General features: G+C 39.3%; 1 protein-coding gene across 2 annotated transcripts in view; it reads left to right on the forward strand.

The window, feature by feature from the left end:
- Nucleotides 1–13,782, forward strand: part of RGS7BP (regulator of G protein signaling 7 binding protein) — a 102,639-nt gene that overhangs the window by 78,623 nt on the left and 10,234 nt on the right. Inside the window, exons 4-5 of one of the 2 annotated variants that reach the window (XM_047066750.1) lie at nucleotides 1,471–1,618; nucleotides 12,199–12,269. In XM_047066750.1, coding sequence (XP_046922706.1) covers nucleotides 1,471–1,618; nucleotides 12,199–12,269 — 219 coding nt within the window. Of the gene's footprint in view, nucleotides 1–1,470; nucleotides 1,619–12,198; nucleotides 12,274–13,782 lie in introns of those variants that run through there. The other variant, XM_047066824.1, reaches the window with a different exon arrangement.

Genomic DNA, 13,782 nt, shown 5'->3' on the forward strand with positions numbered 1-13,782 from the left:
AGGTTGATGAATGATGTATAGTTAATTACCACTTAATTGCTTGTTTCTTTTTCCTTGTGTTGCTGCCATATAGGTTAGAAATTACAAGGATGAGATTTTGGCTAGTCTCCTTCAGTCAGGAATCCAAGGGAAAATCTTCCCATTAGATTTTACCATCCTATTCACAAGTGTGTTTGCTTTATTTATTTATTTTTTTTAACCATGCAAAACACACATCAGGACTAGGGAAACTGAGCTAAGAGGTAGCCTGGTGTGGCTGCTCTGTCATGAATATTCAACAATATGGGATATAATAAATTCTTACCAACTAGTCTAGAGCTGTATCTACGTAATACAAATAAAACTGGATAAAAGAGTAAAAAAGAATCTAGCATCAAGCCCAGTACCTGATACTTAGCTGATACTCAAGAAATATTTATAAATGAATAAATGAGTGAATGAATGAACTCATAAAACTCAGTTCTCGGGCTTCATAAGCCATTTCCATGACACCAGGATACATACACCCTTGCAGATGGCAAATGTTCAGAGCAGAATAAAAGACATTAACAGATGATATCTGGGCAATAGACTATAATTCCCATTTATTTTCACATGAATTTATTGCTGAACCAATTTGAAGGTTTGTTTCTAGAAAGTATTGATTTATTCACTTGGGATCAGTCATGGTAAAATACAAGTCTTAGCAGAGTGGCAGTGCATTGCTGTGGATGGCTACCCAGTATGTACATGGAACTTTCGTTTATGGCACTTTGTGGTCTCAGCAGAGCAAGGCTGGATCTTGAGGCTGAACTATTTCCTCAGAGAAGGATAAAGTGAAGGAGGCTAGAAAGCCAAGGAAATGGAAGACAAGTCCACAATCTCAGTTATTTCCCATATACTAAGATACAACTATTTTCTACATGCTGCGTCCCCAAATTTACATTTATTTAAGGGAGATGAATCCAAGAGAGTCAGTGTCAGAGTCAGAGAAAAGGGCAGAAGCTCTCATTCAACCTGCTGGGTGTCACCTACTCCTGGCCCTTATAGTTGCTCCTGAATCAGAGAACCAAAAAGCAGAATGATTTCACAGGCTGAAACCCCCCTCTCAAGATGACCTGATCTATCTCACTAAGAATGGATTATAGAGCACCAGTACTCCATCAAAGATGGAGCCCTTACTTTTACCTTGATCTTCAGGGTTTCCCAGAATGTTGTGAAACATGCTATGTGCGCGCACACACACACACACACACACACACACAAAAGTATATATATATTTATATAGCTAGAAACAGAGATAGATACCTATATTCAGTATTATTCAGAAATAAATGAATTAGTATAGTATTTCATATTCAGAAGTCATTAGGGTTAATGGAGCCCATGACTCAAAACATAGACAATCTTTGCAATGATATCATGGCTATAGAACTTGCATTTCTGATTTCTTATCCTTTTCTTTACCAACATCCCCTCTCCCCTCTTTAGGAAAGGAGCCTGGTGGGGGAACCAAGAGTTTGGACTGCAAAATTGAGGAGAGTACTGAAACACCTGCTCTAGAGGACTCCTCATCTTCCCCTGTAGATATTCAGCAACATTCCTGGCAGGTTTCCACAGACATTGAGAACACTGAAAGGTGAGTGGGAAGTTACTGCCAGTATTCCTCCAGTTCATATTCTTAGGGGCTACAGAAGTTGAGATTTTCTCTTTCATACTCTTATTTCAGAAAACTGAGCTAGCAGAAGGTAAGGAGTCCAAACCCTGCAGTAGAATGGTAGAATTTCCAGTAGTCATAGGCTCCCAGGACTCTTTGTATCCCACTCCAACACAGTGTGTCTCCATGGAAATGAAAACAGTGTGCTCCCATGGGAAGGGAGAAAGTTGGATCCATATACCATCACAGTTCACCCACAGGGCTGGGTACTAAAATTTCCATTTGCTTAAAGGGAGAGGAATCCAAAATCATGCAAATATGCCTCCAGTAGTTTCTTAGATTTCAGGTGTATGGAATGGCCTGCTTAGGTTCCAGTCCACGGCTAAGCGTTCTGCCCAATTGACAGCTTTTCGTAGTGCTCCCTTCTCTTGCTTTCCCAGAATGCAGCTGAGGGCCCCTTAGTGGCCAAAGCGAGTTAATGCACTTACCTTAACAAGCACCAGATCACTGCTAGATAGGGAGTTTCCTTCTTGGGAAGAAGAGATTCTAGAGTAATTCAGTTTCACTTAGGGAAAGGAAGCAATAATAATATAACAATAAGTGCCATGGCTCATATACATGCTAAAATACCATTCTGTGAGGCAGGAGGACAAGACCCTTATTTATTGGCCTTCACAGTGATATCATGTCCTTTGCTACTAATGTCCCTAGAGCTGGCACAAAGCAGTTGAATGAATACTGGGCAGTTCCACTGAGTGCTTTGTGTAGAGTTGAATCATTGACAAGATAATGAACATTTTATTTTTTTTATTTTTAGAAATGTAACACACAATGGCATTTATAGCCATTGTGGTTCTACTTTCAGATTGTAATATAATTCTAAAGCTAATTACTGAATTTCTGTGTTTATAGAAAATTGAAGCATGTGGTAATTATATGCTATTAATAAAACTTGGATTTTGTATAAGCTTGGAAATCTAACAATTCAAACAATAAAGCTGTTTGGCACGGTCTGATAGAGCTATAGACAAATGGTGAGGGAATGATTTATCTTAATTTATGAAATAGAAAATGCTTTGCTCTATTTTCAGGAAGAAATATCTGCCAGAGGGCCATGATCAGGGCATAATCCATCAGCAAAGACATTTGCCTTTTCAGAAACCAAGCACAGCAGCATATCTAAGCCTTCTGAGCTTTTAAGAAAGCAGGCTATGGCTGGCAATAAAAATAAGACAGGGTGGAGTTGGGTTGAAGATGGTGGCATAAGAAGACGTAAACTCACTCCCTCTCATGGATCTGACAAATACACAATGATTTATAGAATAAATTCCTTTGAAAAAGAACAGCAAATTGGATGAACAGAGCATCCACAACAAAGGATGGACAGGACAGCATTGAGAAGGGTAGGAGAGGCAAAGACAGTGCCTTGCCAAAAAGACTCCACCCTAAGTGCCATGATCCACCATCAGGAGGGATCTCAAAAGTACAGTACTTTTCCCTAAGAAGTGAGGGGTTTGTCCTCCACACCAGGCACCCCAACCCTTAGATCCTACATGAGAGGTATGAGCCCCCTAAATGTCAGACTTTGAAAACCAATGAGGATTACATCTAAGATAACTGTAAAACTGAAAGAAATGGAGAACCCACTCTTAAGGACTCAGATTTACTCGCTCTGGGACCCAGCACAAAAACACCAATTTGAAAAGTGCCTAGATCATGTGTAAAGGAAAACAACTTACTCAACTTAAAGTACCTGCCAGAGAGGCAGGGAAATGCTCGGACTTTATCCAGCGACAGAGACATTGGTGGCCACCATATATGTGACCTCTTCCTACCTTGCTAAGTTCAGTATTGGTAGGCACCATTGTGGAACTATCCCTCTAACCTGTTAGACCTGGTGAGCATGCCCACAATCAGAGCAAAACCACACATCATAGCCAGGCCAAGTGCCAATTCCACCCACCCTGACACCACAAATACAAACCTGCCACAGCAGATGGCTGTGTGCAGCCCATAGAGGGGACAATACTTGGGCGCCTAGCTCTGGTGGTCAGAGGGGCTCCACATGACATCTCCTGTCCAAGGACATTCTTCAAGACTGGAAGGTGTAGTTGATTTGACTAATACCATACAAACCAACACAGAGAGTAAAACAAAATGTTTCAACAAAACATTATGTTTCAAACAAATAAACAACAAAACAAAACAAAACAAAACATCAGAAAAAAATATTAATGAAACAGATAAGCAACCTACCTGATAGTGTTTACAGTAATGGTCAGTAAAGATGCCCACTGAGCTGGAGAAGAATGGATGAGCATGGAGATCCTCAACAAAGAGACAGAAAATATAAGAAAGTTTCATATAGTAGTTACAGAGCTGAAGAATACAACAACTGAACTGAAAAGTACACAAGAGGAGTTCAACAGCAGGCTAGATGAAGCCAAAAACCAGATCAACAAGCCAGAAGACAAAGGAATAGAAGTCACCTGGGCAAAACAACAAAAAGAAAAAAGAATTTTTAAAAAATGAAGATAACTTAAGATAACTCTGAGACATTAAGTGGAATAATGTTCACATTATAGAGGCTTGAGAAAGAGAAGAGAGAGAAAAAAGGCCATAAAACTTATTTGAAGAAGTAAGAGTTGAAACTTTTTTAATCTGAGGAAACAATCCAGGTTTAAGAAGCACAGAGAGTCCCAAATAAAATGAACTCAAAGAGATCCACAAGACACATTATAACTAAAAATGGTAAAAGTTAAAGATAAGAGAAAATCTCAAAAGCAGCAAGAGAGTATGCTAGCAGATTTTTCAACAGAAACCTTGCAAGTCAGAAGAGTGGCATAACATATTCAAGTGCTGAAAGGAAAAAAAATCACCAAGAATTCTCGGCAAGTTATTCAAAATTAAAAGAGCGATGAATAGTTTTCCAGATAAGCAAAAGCTATAAAGGAGCTCATCCCCACTAGCCCAGTATCACGATAAATGTTAAAGTGACTTCTCTAAACTGAAAAGAAATGATACAAATAATAACAAGGGAATAAATATAAAATCCTACTGGAAAAGTTAAATATGTAGTAAAAGTGGTAAATCAACCACTGACAAACCAACTATGAAGGTGAAAAGACAAAAATTGTACAGTTAACTAAAACTACAAAAATTAAAATGATGCATAAAATAAAAAGATGTAAAAATGTGACATCAAAAATATAAAATGTGGGGCGCCTGGGTGGCGCAGTCGGTTAAGCGTCCGACTTCAGCCAGGTCACGATCTCGCGGTCCGTGAGTTTGAGCCCCACGTCGGGCTCTGGGCTGATGGCTCAGAGCCTGGAGCCTGTTTCCGATTCTGTGTCTCCCTCTCTCTCTGCCCCTCCCCCGTTCATGCTCTGTCTCTCTCTGTCCCAAAAATAAATAAACGTTGAAAAAAAAAAAAATTTAAAAAAAAAATAAAATAAAAAAAAATATATATAAAATGAAGGGGAGAGAAAAAAATGTAAAGTTTTGTCATGCTGCTATTAACTCAAAACAGACCATTATACACATAGGAACTTGTATGTGAACTTTATGGTAAGCCATAGAGCAAAAACTTACCATAAGTACACAACAGAAAATGAGAAAAGAATCTAAACAAAACATAAAAAGAGCCATAAAACCACAAGGGAAGAGAGAAAGAAGAAAGGAACAGAGAGGAACTGCAAAAACAGCCAGAAAACAATTAACAAAATGGTAATAAGTACTTATCAGTGGTTACTTTAAATGTAAATGGACTAAACTCTCCAATCAAACTATAGAGTGACTGAAGGGATAAAATAAGACCCATCTATATGCCATCTACCAAAGACTCACTTCAGAAGTAAGGACACACACAGACTGAAAGTGAAGGGATGGAGAAAGATATTTCATGCAAATGGAAATGAAAATAAGGCTGGTGTAGGTATATTCATAGCAGACAAAGTAGACTTTAAAACAAAGACTATGATAATAGGGGGATGCCTGGCTGGCTCAGTTGATAGAGCATGTGATTCTCGATGTTGCAGTCATGAGTTCAAGCCCCACACTGAGGGTATAGTTTACTTAAAACAAAGACTGTAATAATAGACAAATAAGGGCATTACATAGTCTAAAGGGATCAATCCAACAAAAAGACATAACACTTTCAAATATATATGTATCCAACATAGAAACACCAAGATATATAAAACCAATTATTAACAGACCTAAAGGAAGAAATTGACAGCAATACACTAATAGTAGAGGACTTTGACATCCAACTTACACCAATGTAGAGATCATGCAAAGCCAAAATTAATAAGAAAACAATGGCCTTAAATGATCCATTAGACCAGATGCACTTAGTAGATATATACAGACATTCCATCCAAAAGCAACAGAATACACATTCTTTTCAAGTGTACATGGAACATTCTCCAATACAGATCACATGTTAGGCCACAAAACAAGTCTCAGTAAATTCAGGAAGACTGAAATCATATCAAGTATCTTCTCTGACTACAATGGTATGAAACTAGAAATCAATTACAAAAAGAAAACTAGAAAAACCACAAAAATGTGGAGATGAAACAACATGCTACTAAACAACCAATGGGCCATCAAAGATGTCAATAAAGAAATTAAAAAAAGAGAGAGAGAGACCAATGAAAACAGAATTATGACATACCAAAATCTGTAGGATGTAGCAAAAGTAGTCTAAGAGGGAAGACTATAGCAGACTTAACTCCATAGGCAAGAAAACTGACAAATAATCAACCTAACTTTACAACCTACAAAGGCAGAAAAAAAGCAAAGCCCAAATTCAGTAGAAAGAAGGAAATAATAAATGCAGAGTGAAAAGAAATGAAATAGAGACCTAAGGTGGAGGGTGGGGGTGGGGGACAATAGAAGATCAATGAAACTAAAAGCTGGTTCTTTGAAAAGATAAACAAAACTGAAAAACCTTCAGCTAGACTAACCATGAAAAAAGAGAGAAGTCTCCCATAAATAAGATCTGAAATCAAAGAGAAGTTACAGCTGTCATCACAGAAATGCAAAGGACCATAAAAACTACTCCAAACAAGTATATGCTAGCAAACTGGACAATCTAGAAGAAATGGATAAATTCCTAGAAACATACACTCTTCCATGACTGAATCATGAGGAAATAGAAAATCTAAAGAGACCAATTACTAGTAAGGAGATTGAATCAGTAATCAAAAATCTCCCACATAACAAAAGTCCAGGACCAAGCAGCTTCAAGCTGAATGCTATGAAACATTCAAAGATTTAATACATATCTTTCTCAAACTCTTCCAAAAAATTTAAGAGGTGGAAACACTTCCAAAGTCATTTTATAAGGCTAGCATAACCCTGATACCAAAATCAGACAAAGCATCACAAAAAAAGAAAATTAGAGGCCAATGTCATTGATGAACATTGATGCAGAAATTCTCAACAAATTATTAGCAAACCAAAGACATTAGTACATTATTGTATCCATACACTATGATCAAGTGGAATCTATTCCAGGGATACAAGGATGATTCAACATCTGCAAATCAGTCAGTGTGATACACCAGATCAACAAATGAAGTATAAAAATTGTATGATCATCTCAATAGCTGCAGAAAAAGCATTTGACACAATTCAACACCATTTTATGAAAACTCAACAAAGTGGGTATAAAGGGAACATACTGCAATATAATAAAGGCCATATATGATAAACCCATGGCTGACATCACAGTCAGTGGTGAACAGTTGACCACTTTTCCTCTAAAATCAGGAATAAGACAAGAATGGCCAATCACTTGTATTCAACATAGTAATGAACATCCTAAAAACAATAATTAGGCAAGAAAAAGAAATAAAAAGTGGCCAAATCCTAAATGAAGAAGCAAAACTGTCACTATGTGCAGATGACATGATACTATATATAGAAAACCAAAAAAACTCCAACAAAACACTGTTAGAATTAACAAATTAATTCAAAAAAAAAATAAATAAATTCAGTAAAGTAGCAGGATACAAAATCAACACACAGAAATCTGTGATAGCTGTATACACTAATCACAAATTATCAGAAAGAGAAATTAAAAAAATAATTCCATGTAAAATGCATCAAAAACCTGTGAAAGACCTACACACTGAAAAATATAAGACACTGATAAGAGAAAATGAAGACAACAAATAAATGGAAAAAAGTATCCCATGCCTATGGATTGGAAGAATTAATAGTGTTAGAATGTCCACAACTATCCAAAGCAATCTACAGATTCAGTGCAATCCTTATCAAAATTCCAGGGAAATTTTTCACAGAACTAGAACAAATAATTCTAAAAATTGCGTAACACCACAAAAGATGTTGAATAGCCAAATTATTGTTGATAAAAAACATAGGTGAAGGTATTACACTCCCTGATTTCAAGCTATACAACAAAACTACAGTAATCAAAACCATCTTATATTAGCATAAAAACACACACACACATCAATAGAACAGAATGGAGAGCCCAGAATTAAACCCCCACATAGATGAACAATTAATTTATGACGAGGAAGCCAAGATCATACAATGGAGAAAGGACATTCTCTTCAACAAATGGTCCTGGAAAAAATAGACAGCCACATGACCACTCTCTTATACGATGCACAAAAATTAACTCAAAAATGGAGTAAAAACCTGAATGTAAGATCTGAAACCATAAAATTCCTAAAGAAAAACATAAAGAAAATTCCTAAAGAAAACACCTGAACATGAGTCTTAGTGATATTTTTTTGTGTGTAGGATTCCAAAGGCAAGAGAAATAAAAGCAAAAATAAACAAATGGGATTACATCAAACTGAAAACATTTTGCATAGTGAAAGAAACCATCATTAAAACAAAAAGGTGATCTACTGAATGGGAGAAAGATTTTGCAAAGCATATATCCAACAAAGATTAAGATCCAAAATACGTAAAGAACTTATACAACAACAAAAAAGAAACAGTCCAATTAAAAATGGTCAGATCTGAATAGACATTTTTTCACAGAATACATAGAGTTGGCCAACAGACACATAGAAAGATGTTCGACATCACTAATCATCAGAAATACAAATCAAAGCTAAAATGAGATATCACCTCCTACCATTTAGAAGAGCTAGTACCCAAAAGACAAGCAATAACAAGTGTTAGCAAGGATGTGGAAAAAAGGGATCTCTCACACACAGTTGATGGGAATGTAAATTGGTGCAGCCACTATAGAAAACAGTATAGAGGTTTCTCAAAAAAAATAAGAATAGGACTAACATATGATCCAGCCATTCCACTTCTAGGTATTTATCCGAAGAATGTGAAAACACTGATTCAAAAAGATATATGCACCCCTATGTTCATTGCTGCAGTATTTATAATAGCCAAGAAATTGAAACAACCTAAATTTTCATCAGTGGATGAATGGATAAAGAAGATCTGGGGTGTGTGTGTGTGTGTGTGTGTGTGTGTGTGTGTGTGTGTTTTAAAATGGAAAACTATTCAGCTTGCTATTTGCAACAAGAATTCACCTTGAAGGTATTATGCTAAGTAAGTCACACGAAGAAAGACAAGTACCATATAATTCCACTCATTTGTGGAATCTAAAAAAAAAAACAAAAGAAAAGAAAAATCAACTCATCCATACAAGAGAACAGATTGGTGGTTACCAAGGGGAAGGTTGGGAGATGGAGGTAGGCGAAATGGTTGAAGGGGGTCAATTAAAGTGTGACGGATCATAACTAGACTCCTAGTGATCACTTTACTTACAGTACATACAGATGACAAATTGTAATGTTGTACACCTGAAACTTAAATAATGCTATATGTCAATTTTACCTCAAATAAAAAAAAAAAAAAAAGGAGAGTATAGCCCACGGTTTTGAAGTTCAGTCTTCAAGTCAGATTCAGATCAAAAGAAGTGGGAATGACAGAGACAAGTGGGCACAAGAGACCTGGCCTGGTAGAGCAGCTTTTCCTAGGTTTCCCCTCTGTCTGCCCTAGGAGATCAGTGGATCTCACCCTGGGTGGCATATTAAAATCACCAGGAGGGCTTTTTTTTTTTTCATTTTTTTCTAATGTTTATTTATTTTTGAGAGAGAGAAAGAGGGACAGAGTGTGAATGGGGGAGGGGCAGAGAGAGAAGGAGACACAGAACCTGAAGCAGGTTTCAGGCTCAGCTGTCGCACAGAGCCCAATGTGGGTCTCGAACCCACGGACTGGGATCATGATCTGAGCCAAAGTTGGCTGCTTAACCGACTGAGCCATCCCGATGCCCCAGGGAGGCTTTTTAAAAACACTGATTCCTAGGGCGCCTGGATGGCTCAGTCGGTGGTTGAGTGGCAGCCTTCTGCTCAGGTCATGATCTCACAGTTTGTGAATTCAAGCTGTGCATCAGGCTTGCTGCTGTCTGCACAGAGCCTGCTTTAGATCCTCTGTCCCCCCTCTCTCTGTCCCTCCCTCGCTCCCACTCTCTCCCTCTCTCAAAAATAAATAAAACATTAACAACAAACAAACAAACAAAAACAAAAACAAAACAAAAAAAAAAACATTGATTCCTGAGCCCCGTCCCCATAAACCGCTCCCATGGGGGGTGCGGTCTCGGCATAAAGTGATTCTCCAGTGCAGCACAGGGACTGATAATTGGTCCTTTCCAGGAGACTCTGCCTGAGTCTCACATACTGCATTCCTAGCCCATTCCCACCCTGTGCTTCCCCACCTCCCATCCCACCTGCCCTTGACAATTTTACAGAAAATCAGAATGTGCCCCTTGCACTTCTGGATGTAGGGCCCTGCCTTCCTTTCTTCCCCTCCCCCACTTTCACCTTTTCTCTCTAGAAATATCCTTTGCAGCTTATTAGCATCACTGCCCCAGAAACATCTCCTCATACCTATGGGAAAGAATTCTAAATGCTTTTAAAGGTGTTATTTCCATACCTGATCCACAAGTCTGCTTTCCTCTCCTTTTCCAATCAGCTATTCCTGAGAAAGAGTTCCTTTTTACATATTAGTCAATATTTAAGGAGAGACACTATGGGGTCTCGGGCCTCCCCTAGGACTAGTGGTCCTCCAACCATACTCAAGAGAATAGTTGTGTTTCAAGAAAAGAACTGAGAGGCAGGGGTGCCTGGTTGGCTCAGTCAGTAGAGCATGTAACTCTTAATCTCACAATTGTGAGTTCAAGCTCCACTTTGGGTGTGGAGCCTACTTAAAAGAAAAAAGAAGGGGCGCCTGGGTGGCTCAGTCTGTTGGGCGGCCGACTTCGGCTCAGGTCATGATTTCGAGGTCCCTGAGTTAGAGCCCCACATCGGGCTCTGTGCTGACAGCTCGGAGCCTGGAGCCTGTTTCGGATTCTGTGTCTCCCTCTCGCTGACCCTCCCCTGTTCATGCTCTGTCTCTCTCTGTCTCAAAAATAAATAAAACGTTAAAAAAAATTAAAAAAAAGAAAAAGAAAAGAACTGAGGGATTTCATACCGAAGATTAAATAGTGGTTTTTTTTCTTCATAGAACAAAAGAAAAATAAGTTAGTAGATCGAATTTCCTCAACTTGAGGATTATGCTCTCAAATAAACTTCCTTAAATCCTTAGTACCAGCGATTGCTTGCCTAGTGTGGAATGAACTAAAAGATGAATCTGATTTTTGCACTGGTAAATGAAATCTACCACTACGTCCTGTGCTTTCAAGAACACTACGTCCAGTGGATGACCACCTGAACGTGTGGGGAACTATGGTCCCAAGGACTTGAAACGTCCACCTTACCCTTACCCCAGACTAGAAGCCCCCTGAGCAGGCTTACTGCTCCACGTTTGGCGGTTTTAGGATCATATGCACTCTAAGACGAGGGAGGGGAGGTGTTGGAGGTAGGGAGTGACTTACCTACGGGCAAGAGGAAGGTCCAGCTTTCCCAGGTGCTTCTCTCTCCCTGCCTGCCTCTCTCTCTCTCTCTCTCTCTCTGTCTCCACCCCCACCGCCCACCCCCCCATCCCAAACCATTGTGAAGAGCGCTTCTCTGAAGGTTTTACAATTTGTCAGTCTCCCAACATTCCAAGCCAATTTAATAAATGTTGAGCCCTGTAAATCCCTAACACCTGTGTTACACTGAATTTCAATCACCATAATGAGACACTAGCAAGTGAACCTGTACAGCCACAATAGCCTCCTGACCATAAAGCCTGAGAGCACCATCACCCAGCCTCAGCTTTGCCCAGAGTACCTCTGTTACTCAAGTTGCATGACCTTGACCTCCCTCTTATACAACAGCAATACTGTCCTCATTATCAGAGAAGAGTCTGGTCCAACTGAAGGCAAGAGGAGGGCTCCCACAGCAGAATGCCCTGTGGCAATGTTAGCCAGAGTAGTCTCGTTCCTTCCGGAGCCATCAATCTCAGATATTTTTTCTTATAAAAACAAAATAAATTCAATATTTGCCCACTGGAAACTAGAGCTTGTACAATTAAACACAGACTCTCGTCTGTCAATTGTCTCATAGAACAGAATGGGGTTGCATTTCAAAAATTTACAGCTGATTATTTTTTTCTTTTTATCACTTTTACAGAGACATGCGAGAAATGAAAAACCTTTTAAGCAAACTCAGGGAAACTATGCCTTTACCATTGAAAAATCAAGGTAAGTTCTTGTCATTTTTCTTTGAGGCAGAGGATGTTGTTAACACGATAACCTTGGGACTTGTTTCTTGAGAAATTACAAGTTTGTTTTACACAAACAATAGAAGGCATTGAATATACATTCCTCTCTCTTCAAGAAGATAGGATAATGAAAACAGAGTCCCTCAGGCGAGCACAGCTGTGCTCTGACCCTCAAGCAGAGGCCTCCTCTACTGGCCCTGTCAGTCAAGAGCATGGATTCATTGCCATGCTGTGGAAAGCACTGTACCAGGAGTGGCAAATACAAAAGAACTGGAAACTTGGCCCTTGACTTTAAGAAGTTTACCGCCTATAGGAGGACACTTAAGAAACTTCCAAAGGAAGCTCTCTGCCATATAGATGTTCACTTATCTAAAAGAAGTAATAACAACATATATTGAGACCTCACATTGTGCCACTGTGGTTCCACACCCAATTCCACTATGTGGGGGTGGTTTTCCACACCACCAAGCAATTAGGAGACAGCAGCGGGGTGTTCTGCAATTCATCTAAATTCTGACAAGACAGGGATCCCCCAAGTTAAGGGCTACACATGACTGCCCTCCCCCACCACTTGGGATGTACAGGTGTGAAGCTCCAACGGCCCCTCCATGAGTTTAATTAATCTGCTAGAGCGGCTCACAGAATTCAGAGAAACATTTTACTCAGTAGATCACCAGTTTATTGTAAAAGGATATACCTCAGGAACAGCCAGATGTCAGATGCCAAGTACAGAGTGTGGGGAAAGGACAAGGGGACTCCATCCCTTCCCAGGTGCACCATGGTCCTCGGATCTCCACCTGTTCACCAACCTGGAAGTCCTCTGAACCTGTCCTCTGAACCTTGCTGGTTTTTATGGAGGCTTCATTATGTAGGCATGATTGATTCAATAAATCATTGGCCGTTGGTGATTGAAATGTCTTCAGTTCCTTCCCTTCCCCGGAGGTTGGGGGTGGGACTGAAAGTTCCACCCCTCTGATCACAGAGTTATTCTCCTAGCAACCAGCCCCCATCCTTAGGCAGTTTTTGAAAGTAACCTCATTAACATAACAAAAGGCCCCTTTCCGCTGTCATCACTTAGGAAATTCCAGGGATTTTTAGGAGCTCTGTGCCAGGACTGAGGTGGGAGACAACTGTATATGTCTTATTATAAATCGCAATATCACAACCACTAAATACTTTACATGGATTAACTGTATTAACTTATTTAATTCTAACAAAGCCTTTGAAGGAAATAATGACTAATATTTCCCAATTTACAGGAAACTGGGGCAAAGAGAGGTTAGCTAACTCTGCGAAGGTCACACAGACTGTAAATAGATGGTTGAGATGTGGTCCCAGGCAGTCTGTCTCCAGAGCTAGCCTATGGAAATATACACCTTCACACAGAAATGGAAAGGTATTTTCACTAGAGTGAAACTTCCATAAGGGAACCGCCTCTATATGCTTTTGTCAACTATTACTGTAGCTTCTGTACCCAGAGCGATGCCTGGAAC

The sequence above is a fragment of the Lynx rufus genome, unplaced genomic scaffold (genome assembly GCF_022079265.1).
Source record: "Lynx rufus isolate CCGP_SWC_20201006 ecotype Redwood Valley unplaced genomic scaffold, mLynRuf1.p SCAF_1, whole genome shotgun sequence".
NCBI classification, from domain to species: Eukaryota; Metazoa; Chordata; class Mammalia; order Carnivora; family Felidae; genus Lynx; species Lynx rufus.